At 44.4% G+C, this 15297-nt stretch overlaps 1 protein-coding gene across 1 annotated transcript in view; it reads right to left on the bottom strand.

Annotated features, from left to right (window-relative positions):
• MBOAT1 (membrane bound glycerophospholipid O-acyltransferase 1) overlaps positions 1–15297 on the bottom strand; it is a 98013-nt gene that overhangs the window by 22856 nt on the left and 59860 nt on the right. Inside the window, exon 4 of the mRNA XM_081827615.1 lies at positions 13294–13389. Coding sequence (XP_081683741.1) covers positions 13294–13389 — 96 coding nt within the window. The remainder of the gene's footprint in view (positions 1–13293; positions 13390–15297) is intronic.

The following is a 15297-nucleotide window of genomic DNA, read 5'->3' as shown; positions in this document are numbered from 1 at the left end:
TGGTGGGTATTGAGGAGGGCACATTCTGCATGGAGCACTGGGTGTTATGCACAAACAATGAATCATGGAACACTTCATCTAAAACTAATGATGTAATGTATGGGGATTAACATAAGAATAAAAAAAATAAATTAAAAGAAAAAAAAAAATAGGGAGCCATCCGGGTGGTCATTTGAGCACAGCCAGACATGCTCATAGCTCACACTGATTATGACTGTGCTCTTGTAGATTGAAAAAAATAACTGCTCTTCCAGAGCCCTGAGGTTTGGGCCTTAGAATAAATAAGAGCTACATTGAAACTTTCTATACAATGTGGTCTTACAGACCAATATAATTTGGCATCTCACCTTCCTGATATTCAACAAGACTTTGGACCCAGAATGCATAACAGATGCCAAGAGCTATTGTTTTTTGGGGTTTTTTTTGAAAGGGGCTCACTCTAAGTGTCATATTCAAGGTAGTTTCCAAACATGACTTTCAAAGCACAAAAGTTTCTTTCCAAAGCCTTTTTATCTTTTTTTTTTTTTCCCTTGGAAGATCGAAAGTCCTAGGAATCAGTAATAGGACCTAAGCCCTCATTTTTCCTTACACCAAGTCCAGTACATTTTTTAAAATTTGAGGCACACATCCTGGTGACTATGCAATTTGCAAACCAAGTAAGTTCCTACTTTCCATTCAATTCCTAACTTCATTTTTTAAAGGGTCTAAAAAATAGATATATCAAAAAAGGAAATGTTGCGGAATTAGCCTACCTTTCTTTCTCTATAGAAATAAAACATTTGTTTTCCTCTATCTGGCATTACATTTAATGTATTCCATAGTAAGGCTCATGTTCAAAAATGCAGTAAGTAGTCTTATATATGCAATGGCCATGAGCAGAAGTCACTCAAATCTATGGGCTTTGGGGGGCGGGGGAATCAATGATTAGCCACAGCTGCCGCAGATTCAAACTCCAACTTCAGGCTGGGGCCACGCCCCCTTGAGCTGTTCCAGCCAATGACAGACCGGGGCAGGTACCCAGGCAGGTCCCTGCAAAGGAGGCGTGGTACTCCTCCCCAGGGCGTTTTGCTAGAGGACTTCTCACTGAACGTGAAATTGTTTTAGACCTGCACTGCTGTCTTCCTTCCTTCCCTCTCTCATCTCAGGGGTCAGACTTGCATTTCAATCTATTCCAGATTCCCCGGTTTCCCTCACAGGCATTTCACATGACAAATCTCTTACTTCTGTTCCCATCTTGGTATCTGCTCCTCAGAGAACCTGGACGAATACAATACATAATATTGAATTTCTAGATCATGGTCAATAAATATTCAATATGAAGTCTGCACTATTGGGTCTATGTAAAAACTGTATTGTTGTCATTACCTTGGGAGAAAATGTCCCTTCTGGAGAGAAAAAAAGCTGTGGACCAAATATAATTACTTGTCATCTAGACTACTTTCAACAATATATTGCTTCTGTTTTAAACGTCTCAAGAAGTTTCAAGCAACTTAAGGAACTCACACATGTGATCATGGGTTTATTAAACACAATACACTAATAACTGGTGAAAAAGCAGATCTAAAATCTGCAAACTAGAACTAGAACCTGTTCATTAAGAGGAGATGGAGTTAGCATCCTCCTACCTACTCATTTTTCTATGGGTGAAAGAAGGAGTGCCATATGCTCTTGCTCAGAAGACTTCCTCTCTCGACATTTTTTCATTGATCCTTTACTTACACTTATGAGTAGATCAGATGCCAAATTTAGAATGCCCAAGTTATGAGATATGAGAGTCAAATCCAAAAAGCTACTGACTTAAAAGTTGAAACTCAAATACCATCCATGTTGTATTTCAGTCAAAACCTAAAATAATCCAAGACGTGTTTGATGGTTTATGATTAGAATTCATGCTAACTTTTGCAAAGGTGCAAAACCCAGCACTCACGAGCACATACTACAAGTGCAGAAAGGACACAAAAAGGCTCCTTGGTGTAGCCAAAGAACTTCCTCAGAACAATGAGGCCTTAGCACTTTAGTTGTACTCAGATTTTGCACCCCCTGCCTTGTCCATGGATTTGTACACACTCACTAGTAGTAGGTGCTGCAGTTGAATCCATGGGAACCATCTGATCAATCTGAAATCAAGGTTTGAGTCCAGCATGGTTGAAGTAGGGCCATTTCTCTTGTCTTACAAAATTTTTTCATGATTTAAAAAAAAAAAAAAGATAATCAGCTCAACTTCTGGGGAAGATGGTATAGTAGGAGGATCCTAAGCTCACCTTGTCCCATACATACAGCTAGAAAATAGCCATATCAGTGTAAATAACCCAAAAAAGGACCTGAAGACTGGCAGAACAGACTTACCACAGCTAAACATAGAGAAGAGGCCACATTGAAAAGAGTGGGAACCAAACTGATTCGTGAGACTGTCTGTAGGAGGGAGGGACACTGCAAGCATGAACAGGAGCAAACCCCACACCAGGCACCCCAAGGCTGGGGGCCTGCACTGGGAAAATGAACCCCCATCACATCTGGCTTTGAAAACCACAGGGACTGAACTTTGCCAGTTCTTACAACCAGCGGGGCTTACCCCCAGAACCTTAAAAAATCAGCGGGCTCTGCTCTCAGACAGCTGGAGGGTGATAGGAAACTGAGTCCTGAACCCTAAAGAGACAGCATAACATAGAGCCCTGCTGAGATACAGCATGGAAGCAGCAGTCTGAGAAATACCTGGAATATACTGTGGTATACAGAAGGAGATTTATCTACAAGTCTCAGAACGTGTGCTTGAGAGGCACGAATCTTTAGGAATCTTCTCCAAAAGGAAAAATCTTCCATTCCTCTCTCCCGCACCCCTGCCTAAAAAGGGCACCCCCAGGAACCAGCTCAAACACTCTCCAGCAAGCTTGCTAACACTGCACAATCCCCTCTCTCCAGCCCCATCTGATCTGCCCTTGGCAGGAGTCCATTCAGAACAGCACCACAAAACGGCATTGTGCAAGCAGCTGCAACAGGGCCCAACACCACTCCCAAGGGACTCCTGCCTTGGGGAGTGGGGACAATAACCACACACACACCAGTTACACTGTGGCCCCAAGAGTGGACTGGGGAAGACATCTGGTTTCCCCTACAGCCTGTCAGGGACCAAAACAGGAAGGGTACCCTTCAGTTCAGTGTGACCACAGCTCTTGGAAAATGCCTGGTCTGAACTACACAACTCAAGCCCAAGGCAGCCCAACTGGCCCATTAGCAACACAGGACCCAAAACCTGCCCACAACAGGCAAAGAGAACCATGGCAGCCAACTGAACTGAAGGCAAATGCAGCTTAGGCACAATGGTAGAGTGCACTCAACAGACAAAGGAAACAACCATGAAGCACCAGGTTCTGGTGAACAGGGGACACTGCACTACAGGGCACTACAGGACCTCTTCTTCATAAGGCCACTACTTTCAAAAGCAGGAGACCTAGCTGACCTTTGTAACACAGAGAAACAGACACAAGAGTTAGATAAAATGAGGAGACAGAGGACTATGTCCCAAATGAAAGAACAAGACAAAATCAGAGCAAGAGACCTAAATGAAACAGAGATAAGTAATATGCCTGAGAGATCATTTAAAGTAATGGTCATAAAGATACTCACTGGACTTAAGACTGGAGGATCTCAGTGAGACATTCAAGAAAGAGAGAGAAAACATAAAAATGAACCAATCAGAGATAAAGAGCTCAATAACTAAAATTAAAAATATACAGGAGGGAATAAATAGTAGACTAGAGAAAGCAGAAGAATGGATTAGCAACTGGGATGATAGAGTAATGGAAAGCAATCAAGATGGACAGAGAAAGAAAAAAGAATAATAAAAAATGAGAGGAGATTAAGGGAACTCAGTGACACCATAAAATGAAACAACATTTACATTACAGGGGTCCCAGAAGAAGAAAGAGGAAAGGTGGCAAAAATTTATTTCAAGAAATAATAGGTGAAAACTTCCCTAATCTGGGAAAGAAAACAGAAATCCAAACCCAGGAGACACAGAGAGCAGTCCCCACCCCCAAAATCAACCCAAGGAAGTCCACACCAAGACAGAAGAAATTAAAATGGCAAAATGTAGTGAGAAAGCTAGAGGCATCACAATTCCAGACTTCAAGTTATATTACAAAGCTGTAATAATCAAAACAGTATGGTACTGCCACAAAAATAGACACATATTTCAATAGAACACAAAGTAGCCCAGAAGCAAAACCATGATTATATGGTCAATTAATCTTTTGACAAAAGAGGAAAGAATATTCCATGGGAAAAAGTCTCTTCAGCAAATGGTCTTGGGAAAACTGGAAAGCTACATGCAAAAGAATGGAAGTGGACCACTTTCTCACATGAGACACAAAAATAAACCCAAAATGGACCCAATGTGAGACCTGAAACTATCAAAATCCTAGAAGAGAGCACAGGCAAAATGTCTCTGACATTGGCCATAGCAACATTTTTCTAGATATGTCTCCTGAGGCAAAGGAAACAAAAGCAAAAATAAAATTATTGGAACTATATCAAAGTAAAAAGCTTCTGCCCAGGGAAGGAAACAAACATCAAAACTGAAGGGCAACCTACAGAATGGGAGAAAATATTTGCAAATGACATATCCAATAGAGGGTTAGTATCCAAAATATATAAAGAACTGATCCAACTCAACACCCATAAAACCAAATAATCCAATTAAAAGATGGGCAAAAGACACCAACAGACATTTCTCCAAAAAGGACATGCAGATGCCCAATAGACACATGCAAAGGTGCTCAACATCACTCATCATCAGGGAAATACAAATCAAAACTACAATGATATAACTTCACACCTGTCAGAATGGCTAAAATCCAAAACACAAGAAACAAGTGTTGGTGAGAATGTGGAAAAAAAGGAACCCTCTTGCACTGTTGGTGGGAATGCAAATAGGCGCAGCCACCCTGGAAAATGGTGTGGAGGTTCCTCAAAATGTTAAAAATGGAATTACCCTATGATCCAGTGATTCCACTACTAGGTATCTACCCAAGGAATACAAAAACACTAATTTGAATGGAAACATGCACCTCTATGTTTATTGCAGAATTATTTACAATAGCCAAAATATGAAAGCAGCCCAAGCGTCCACTGATAAATAAATGAATAAAGAAGAGGTGATATGTTATTCAGCCATAAAAGAGAATGAAATCTTGCCATATGCAACAACATGGATGGATCTAAAGTGTATAATGCTAAGCTCAATTAGAGGTTCAAGAGACAGTTCAGAGAAAGACACCATATAATTTCATGCATTATTTGGAATTTAAGAAACAAAACAAATGAACAAAAAAAACCAAACTTTTTTTTTTTTTTAAAGATTTTATTCATTTGAGACACAGAGATACAGAGGGAGAGAAAGCATCAGCAGGGAGAGAGGCAGAGGGAGAGAGAGAAGCAGGCTCCCCGCTGAGCCAGGAGCCTGACGTGGGCCTCGATCCCAGGACTCTGGGATCATGACCTGAGCCGAAGGCAGACACTTAACCATCTGAGCCACCCAGGCGCCCCAAAAAACAGACTCTTAAGTATGGAGAACAAACTGATGGTTACCAGAAGGAGGAAGGAGGGGAAGGACAAAAGAGATGATGGGGATTAAGGAGTACACTTGCTGTAATGAGCACCAGGTGATGAATGGAAGTATTAAATCACTATACTGTACACCTGCAACTAATAGGACATTCTATGTTAATTATGCTCGAATTTTAAAAAATAAATCAATAAAAAATTTATATATATAAACAAAAAATATATAAAGTTTTATATATGTGTATGTATATATATATGTATATATATATAAACACTGTTTTTCTTCCTGAACCTAACACTATTATTCTCGTTTGGATAAAGAAATATAGGGGGAAATGAAAAAGGAAAAATGGGCAGATGGAGATGTGATTGGGGGAGAAAGTAAGACAGAAAAATGCCACACCCAACACACACATACACATACAGAAAAATCACTGCCTTCCGACAGACTCAGGGCAATTTGCCAGAAGTGGTACGCATTCTATTTCTCATATCAACTTCCAACCAAAAATAACCTGTCTTTAAAACATTAAGCAAAAACTCAATTTTGAACAATATTCCAATAAAACCTCTCTAGTTTACCTTATTCTCTGGACCTAGGGTGGTTATGTTCTCTGTCCTGGTAAAACTAGGATAGAACAATGATATTATGCAGTCCTCAATTAGAGGTTCAAGAGACAGCTGATCACACAGCTGGCTGGCCAACATCAAGCCAATCTGACATTCAGGGATTTTCCCCAACAGGTAATTTTAGATCCAAAAAGTTATATTTGTATTTTTATTACTTCTTTTAATGAAAGTCCCCTTATAGTACTAATACATTAGGAAAACAAAGAGTCAGGCAATTATGTTTGACAGGGTGGGAGAACAGGACTACAACAAACTTGCAATCTCCAGCAACATCGGCTGGGACCGCCCTCTTGTACAACAACCAGGGGCACCAAGTTCAAGACGAATGGTGCAATTAGTAGCCTCAGATGGTACTTTCTAACCTCCCTACTGCTTCTGCCTTGCTTGTACCCACTGCTCCCTAGATTGCTGAAGAGGGAAGTGATGAGATTACAACTTTAGTGGAATGCTCACAAACTCCTATCAACTGTGCCAGCATCGAGGAGGAAAATACAGGACTCCAGGACTCACAGCAAACAAAATACATCCTCCCATCAGGCTCCCTAGGACTACAACTGAAGGGAGCAGGAACTCCTCTCAACTCTTTTCAACGTTCACCTAGTATCTGCTGGGAACCATCCAGCAGTCAATCAGAGGAGAAGGGGCTTTTACCCTTCCCATTAATCTTTTCAAAGCTGTCATCTCCATACTTTGGCACTCAACAACAACAAAATCACCAGTTCTCCATTTTAATAGGAACCCATCAAATATATTTGGTAGAACTTAAACTCATGTCCTTGGAAATAAATTCCAAGTGACTGTGCTAGTTATCAAAAAGCTGGCGGAAGCCTGAAGAAGAAACATGAAATAAGCAAATCCTGAAATCTCCCTGCAAATATCACTTCTCTGCCCCTATTATAGAACCCAGTTATTCACACCTACAGGGTAGGTCAGGGGGAGGGGTCAGGATGTCATAAACCAACAGAGGAAAACACATTTCCATGGACAAATAGGCAAATGATCACCTCCACCAGCAAGGGGTGCAGGAAAGTTATATTTCTATTATGTCCCAATAAGGTAACAGGGGAACACAGAGGGCTATTGTCCCAATCCTAGAGGCCATAGTTCACTATAATACGCACTTGTAATACACTTGCAAATATATTTCAATAATATTTAGGATTTCTCATTATAATCATATTTAAAAAATTATTCAAATCACCAATAAAGACCCCCCCAACCCCCCAAAGAACCATTTAGGATGCTTCCGGGTTTTTCACTACTCTTGACAACAATTGAACACACGTATTAATAAATTTGATTTCCTTAAGGTAATTCAATTCCTAGGAATTTATCCTATCATAAAATATGATTTTGTAAAGATTTTTATTTATTTATTTTAGAGAGAGAGTGAGCGCGCGCACAAGTTGGGGGAGGGACAGAGAGAATCTCAAGCAGCCTCCCGCAGAGCACAGAACCCGAAGCTGGGCTTGATCCCACGATCCTGAGATCATGACCTGAGTCGACATCAAGAGTCAGACACTTAGCCCACTAAGGCACCCAGGCGCCCCTAGAATATGATTTTTTAAAAGAAAAAAATCCTTGCTTGAAATTTTATGGCTAAGTTGCCTTCCAGAAGGGTTGTACCAATTTATACTCCAACTATCAGTGTGTAAGAGTTCTCATTTCAGACTGTTTTCGAAAACACACAGGCAACTCAAATTGCCAACATGATAGGAGAGCAATTATCTGCCTGAATCTGGCCTAGCCTGCAAGGAGGAAATAAAGGTTCTTGCTGCTTCCTCAGAAAACTCAATTTGTACCCTTCTGTGAGCAAAAAAGAAGAATCCGTTCACTATTGCAAACTTAAAAGGAAGTCAAGTACCAGCTTTATTACAAGGAATTGTTGAGCTTCCCCCAGGAGAACAGTAAATGTTCTGGTATTTTTAATAGCCCACATTCACAGAGAAAACACAAAGGACATCGGCCACTGCATGTATTGATATAAACTGTATTAGCAGCAATAATAAAACTGTATCTTGTGTGTTATCCTCGCTATTAATGCCAGTCCAGCCCATGAAAACTTGATTACTTTCAGGATGATAAATAAAATTTCAAGCCCCAGAATCATCTAACGCACGAGTTTATGGGTTCCCCCAAATTAAAAACATATATATGTTGTTTGACATAAACACTAATCTCATCTCATCCCATTCAATTCCTGTCTGGGCTCTTATTCTAAAGACGTAATAAAGTATGCTAAGCACTTAGACCTGGATGCATGCTCCAAAGAGAACAGCTCTCTCATCAGGCTGCTTTAAAACACCAGAATTCAGCTTCGAAACACTACTTTATTCCTCCCCAAAATAAGATTTTAAAACTGAAATAAATGGCCATGTGAAACGAATTCCATTCTGAAGGGGAACTAGTGTTTGCCTGCAGGCTCATCATTAAAATAGACGTTGGTCAAGAATCTCTAACTGAAAATTTGAGATTTAAAACATCTTGTCACTTTCAGGTTGGTATGTAGCTCTCTCCATTTGTTTCTCTAAGAAGATGGATTTATGTCAGGGAAGCACTTATGCATTTATGGTGGGCGGGAAAAGATAATGCTGCTTAATAATGTTTTATAATTACCAAAAAAAAACAAAAACAGAAAAAACGCCCAAGAACTGAATAGCACTGGCACTGAGAACTAAGTCTCATGAGACCGAGACCGGTAACAGACACCTTCTTTGTATCTTTTCGCACAGTGTCCTTTCCAGTTCAAACATTCTGTGTGTTTGTTTGTTTTTTTAAGATTGTATTTAGAGAAAGTGTGTGAGTGGGGGAGGAGGAGCAGAGGGAGAGGGAGAAAGAATCTCAAGCAGATTCCGAGCTGAGCATGGAGCCCGACGCAGGGTTCAATCTCATGACCCTAAGATCATGACCTGAGCTGAGATCAAGTGTCAAACCCTTAACCAACTGAGCCGCCCAGGCACCCCCAAACAATCTATGGTTTTGTGTGTAATGTTAGAGACTTCTTAATACAAGGAGATCTAAAAAATGCCCCTCCGAGTGCAGACATCACTTGAGGAAATGTGTCTGATGCTGCTATTGGAAGTCAGGTTGACAGTGACGGATTCCCATTGTCCCCTGCCGTCCAAGTCCCCGGATCCACCACATTCCACAAGCACACTGCGGTTTTCCAAGAACCCCCTTTATTTTTTCCTACTGCTAACTTCCGCCAGTTCTGGTTATACTAAAAATGAATTAATGATCATTCAAGAGTTTACAGTGTTATGGACAGAACGGACGGAGGAGGAGGTGTGACAAGAAGGGGGAGAACTGGGGACACTGGAGGCATTCTTACCCTGCATCATCAGGAGCGGGGGACAGCTGTTAGCCCATCAAAAGGTAGGCATTCATAAAACACTGTGTCCTAGAAGTACCATAACTGATTCCCACAAATCGGGTGGCTTAAAACCAGAAGCTTATCACCTCACTATTTTCTGGAGGCCAGAAGTCTGAAATCAAGGCATTGGCAGAGTTGGTTTCTTCTGGAGGCTGGGGGAGAACCTGTTCTGTGCTCTCCTCTAGCTTCTGGTGGCTTCTGGCAATCATCGGGAGTTCCCTCGCCTGTGGTTATCATCACCCTTCCCTCTGCCTACGTCTTCACATGGCCTTCCCTACATGGGTCCCCGGCATCGTGTCTCCCATGGCCTCCTTAGAAGGAGGCCACCAGCCATTATGAAGGTAGGACCCACCCTAATCTAGTATGTCCTCATCTTAACTAGTTACACCTACAAAGATCCTATTTCCAAAGAAGAACACGTTCTGAGGTTGAGTTCAGGGGAACATGAATCAACCCAGTACACAATGATGCGCTCACAGGTGAACTTCCCATACAGACTTGCAGTCGGTAACTGTAAGTGCATTCATTCCACAGCGTCTGCTCGACCCTGTGTCCTATAACCCGGCCTAGCGGGTTCAGGGATCTCAGTCAGCATCTGCTGAGTGATGCATGAATGAACCTTTTGATTCAGCACCAAAGCCCTTCTTTGGAGCATGGATCTGCCGAGTGACAGCATCTTTCTCCAGAGTCGTTTCCTCTAACGTAGACCGAGAAGGTAAAAGAAAGTCAAGATGCCCACACTGCAGTGACCTGAATGCAGAATCCTGCCCGGCTCCGGTGCACCCCCCTACCCCCCCAGCCTCCCACCCACTTCACCTTCATCACCCATTACCTGTAACACAATGAACTTGCCTTGGTCTCTTTCCAAAGGACCTGACCGAGATTGAGAGAAACCACTCTCTCTCCTTTCACATCCATATATAATCAGTTTCTGTGTTAAGTACAAACTGGAATAAGCAAGTTTGGGAATAAAACACATAGGACACTAGACAAGCATACAGATCAGTTGGTGAGAGCAGAAGCACCTTTGCCCCCTGACTCCAAACACCATGCATCAGGATCTCAGGGAGCAGGATTTACAGGGGATGGGCTGCACCAGCCGGTGAAAGCTGGCTGTGAGCCCTCCTCCTAGGCAGGGTCCAAAATGCAGTGACCAACAGGAGGAAGGGGACCGGAGACAGGGGAGGGAGGGGGTGGCAATCAGGGAAAGCTTTGCAAAGCAGTGATTTTGAGCCGGGTTGTAGAAAGTGAAGTAAGAGATTTCCACACAGACTAGGGTGAAAAAGGGCTTTCTAAGGAGGGGAATGAGCAAGGGAGAGGCACAGAGACATGAACCTAACCTAGCGTGTGTGCAGACCAGAAGCTTTTCTGCAATGCTCAGTGCATGGCAGGAGTAGACTGCAGAAGAATCCAGTCCGGAGCATCACCTGCTTTGATATATTTTTTTAAGATTTTATTTACTTATCTGTCAGAGAGAAAGAGAGAGAAGCAGGCTCCTTGCTGAGCAGGGAGCCCGACGCGGGACTCGATCCCGGGACCCTAGGATCATGACCTGAGCCGAAGGCAGATGCTTAACCAACTGAGCCACCCAGGCACCACTGCTTTGATATTTTAGAGCCTCGTTCTGGGTGGGAGAGACAGCACAGACCGGACAAGGGGCGGGGCGGAAAGGCAGATAGCCAGACATGTGGTGGTCCCAAGTGGTGGCCGTGGACGTGCAGAGGAGTGGACAGAGCCTAGTGACAGCCAGGCTGCCCACCCGAGAGGACCCAGTGACAAAGGGACATGGGCGGTAAGGGAGAGGCAGGCAGGTTTCTGGGCCCTCCGCAGGCACCTGTCGTAATTCCATGCTCTCGTGTAGTTGTTCCCTCCGCCTAAAACACCTTTCCTCCTGCCCCACACCTGGCACTGTGCCTAGCATACTGGGGACTCATAAACTCTGGCAGAAATCAATGCATGAATATGTGTTTTGTGCCCCCCAAAAGAAAAGATGATATAGATGAGAAACCGGTAATAACCTACTTTGGGCTGAAGTGAAAGCATTTCATTTCCTATCCCAACCCAAAATATGGCCGGAGGGGCTCTTTAACTGAGGCTCCCGGAAGCACTGAAAACAGAACTGACAAAACAACTACAGTAGGTCACTGATTCATTCATTGAACACCTAATAAGTGCCAGGAGCTCTTGAGAGTGTGTGTGTGGGGGGGGGGCGGTGGGGTACAGTTTGGGGGGTGAAACCAAAAAATGAAGTTTGTTGATTAAACACTAGGGAGAGTTATGATCACTGTTTAAAAATGATTTTTAATGCTATAACTTCCTGGCTACATGGTTATCTTCGTTGCTTCCCTATTTTCCCACACACATCATTCGAAAGTAAAGATTAGGAAGTTTGTGAATTTGTTTCAGAAAAACCGAACGACCGTGCTCCACACCCTGCATGGAGGGGAATGCAGAAAGGAGACGAGTCAAAGAGAGATGGAAAATCCGGGAGCCTGAGGGTAGGGAGAACGGATGCCTGAAGAAGCAAACCACAGACACAGAAACTTGAGGACAACAAACGGTCTTTGTGCCTCAAAGCAAACACCTCTGCCTTCCTAAGCCTCTTCGTGGTGGGAAATGAGCCATGAGTTGCAACCCCTTTATTTCATTACCTGTCCTCCAATAACTCATGGAATCAAGTGCAATCCAACCTGAGGGGGAGAAGGCGGGCTCTCCCTGACCTCAGACAGCTGCGGAGAACAGACCTGAGCTCCCAAAGACGTAACAAGGCTACTGTAACGTCTTATGAGGAGTCACTGCGTTAGCATCCGTTCCTCAAGATTCATAAAAAGCTCTTCCCAAACAAACATCAACAGAATACAAAATTTTCACTGCTCTGTCCCCGGTCTTCACCAGGTGACCCTGAGGAGAGGGGTGGCCCACTAGGTTAAGGCCATGGTGACAGACAACATTTTTACAACTAGTATGGAGACTCTTGCTGTGCTGGGTATTACCTTCTAGTTGCTAGAAGTCTAGGTAATCTGGGGGAGAGGCCAGGGCAGCCAGGGGCCACCCAAGGGGGTCTGCTTCTCAACTAGTATGGAAGAATTTCTCTATTATTCAAAATCAGTATGAGATAAATACCAACCCTGTGTTAAGAGCCTCAGACTAGGGGTTGGGAAGCTTTTTCTGTAAAGAGCAAGGTCGTGAAGATCTTAGGCTGTGTGGGTCATCTGTCACAACCACACAACTCTGTAAGAGTAGCCAGAGACAACACATAAATAAGTCGGTACCTGGTTGTGCTCCAGGGTAACTCTACAGAACCAGGCTGCAGGACAGAGAGAGCGCACGGGCCCTCGTTTACAACATGGCAGAGCTCATCAAATCTTCAACCCCAACCTCATTATAGCACGGTCTTACCAACTGATTTAACCAACCGCCAAGGATTCTCCTGTGCAGGCTTCATCTTCATAGACCCCAAGAGGCTGAGGCAAAGCCCGCAGTCAAAGCGCCCCCCGCCGCCCAAATTAAGATACTCACCCAGAGGGGTGCCTGGATGGCTCAGTTGGTTAAGCGACTGCCTTCAGCTCAGGTCATGATCCTGGAGTCCCGGGATCGAGTCCCGCATCGGGCTCCCTGCTCGGCGGGGAGGCTGCTTCTCCCTCTGACCCTCCCCCCTCTCATGTACTCTCTCTCATTCTCGCTCTCTCAAATAAATAAATCTTAAAAAAAAAAAAAAAGATACTCACCCAGAGAAATCCGTAGTGAGGATTCCATAGTGGAAGATGTATATGCGGCTGATGTGACATATTGTAAGGTATCCCATTGCTACAAAAAAGGAGTATCTGAAACCAGAAACAGAGAGGATCAGATGATTACGCAGGGCGGTAACACAATCAATTTTCTCCTCTTCCTCTCCCTCACTCCCCACATGTCATCCATCGCAATCTGCCACCCAGTCCGTGCGCTCCCCCTTCACTTTTGCACTCATTGCCTGGAACCCTTCATCTTTTGTCACGGGGACAGCACAGCGGAGTCATCCAGGGAGCTCTACAAACTGCAGACACCTGGGCCTCACCCCCAATATCCGGGCTTAACTGGTACAGGATACCCCCAGCAGGTGTTAAGTCCATTGTGCAGCCGGAGCTGGGAACCACTGACCTGGAAGGTCTTGCTCTCAGATTCTCCTCTTCCCAAACCATTGTGCTTACACCAGATCATTGTAAAATACAGGCCAGCGTCACCCTGCCGGCCACTCCCTTCCCCAAACACTTTGCTCTCTTGGCTTCTACTTCGTGTTTGCGTCCCACCTCTCCGGTTAATTCTTCCACGGCTCTTACTCAGCTGATCTTACTCCACTTTCCCCTTAGGTGTTAGCGTTGCCAAGGGCTCTGCTCGGGACCCTCCCTGCCCAAGCCTGAGGCTCCGGTTACCACATACTCGGGATCGCTCCGCGGCTTCCTACTGAGACTGGCCCTGACCTCGTGGGATAAACCGGCAAAACCCACGCACGCATGCGCACGCACACGCGGGGCCTTTCAGAACATCATCAATTTGCAATTCTACATCTGTGACGTGAAAGGACAAAAACTCAACTGGGTAAATGCTGAAGATCTAATTATCTTCGTCCAGTGATGTCACGCTCTGGCAGCTGCATTCCATCTAGCAAGGAGAGGGGAGCTCCGAGGAGTGGCACAAAATGGAAGGTTTTTACAGGCAGAAGGGTGGAATAAGGAAGTGACTAGGAAAAGAGAAGGGACTGTTTCAAGCAAGGCCACTTTCCCTTAGAGGGAAGCGTCTTACCATGCGGGATGACCTCCTCTTCCCTTTGGGGGACGGAGAGGGCCATGTGACAGATCCTCCTTGGTGCTGACCAGAAAATTCCTGGCTGACCGAGGAGGACTTACATTTCTGGGGGAGGCTGAAAACTGCAGCGAGGTTAGGTATTAAGCCCCAGTTTGGTGAGTTGGCCCAAGTGACTCCATTGTGGGTCTACGGTTTTCTTTTTAACAGTGACAATCTAATCAACCACTGTCTCCCCTACTAGACCAAGAGCCCCATGAAGGCCAAGAATGTCTTGTGTGTTTCATTCACAAGAGCAGACGACTGTGTGCTGCACAGACCAATAGCTAAATAAATGTTATCTGTCTTAAAAGCCTCCTACGGGTCCCACTGTCCAGTCACATCAAAACTCCTGAATGCGACATGCGATGTGCTTCATGCACTGAGCTCTAGCTCTCCCTTCTGGACTCCTCTCCAACGACGCTCCTGGTCCACCTTATGTTCAAACTACACCAGCTGCTCACTCTCCACAATTACAGCTTCCATTTTCAGGCCAAATGTCTTCCACATGCCCCTTCCCCTGCCTGCAACCCCCTTCTCCATCCTCTCGTCTACCTGCGAACTGCCTAAGCACCAGGTAAGGCTCAGCTCCCAGTCAGTCCCCTGGCTCCGGCTCACCCCACCAATCCCACCCCTCCTCCAGCACAATTCCTCGCCACACTGCCAGTATTTCTTTAGCTCTGCATGCCAACGTACACGATTATAACGCTGAAATGGTATGCATGTGTCTGTCACGCCAACTCACGGTGACCTTGGGCATCCCCACCCTTGACCATGGAAGGGCTTCGGGTACTGTTAGTTGAAATGAACTGAAAGGAGTACATTTGACATTTTAAATGGCTCAGGAGCCCCTCCGAGACAGACATAAATGCAGAAGGTATAGCATTTAAACATGGGTCATAAAACAGGGA

The sequence above is a fragment of the Leptonychotes weddellii genome, chromosome 8 (assembly GCF_054177405.1).
Source record: "Leptonychotes weddellii isolate Sample4059 chromosome 8, ASM5417740v2, whole genome shotgun sequence".
NCBI classification, from domain to species: domain Eukaryota; kingdom Metazoa; phylum Chordata; class Mammalia; order Carnivora; family Phocidae; genus Leptonychotes; species Leptonychotes weddellii.
This window is presented reverse-complemented; position numbering and strand designations above follow the sequence as displayed.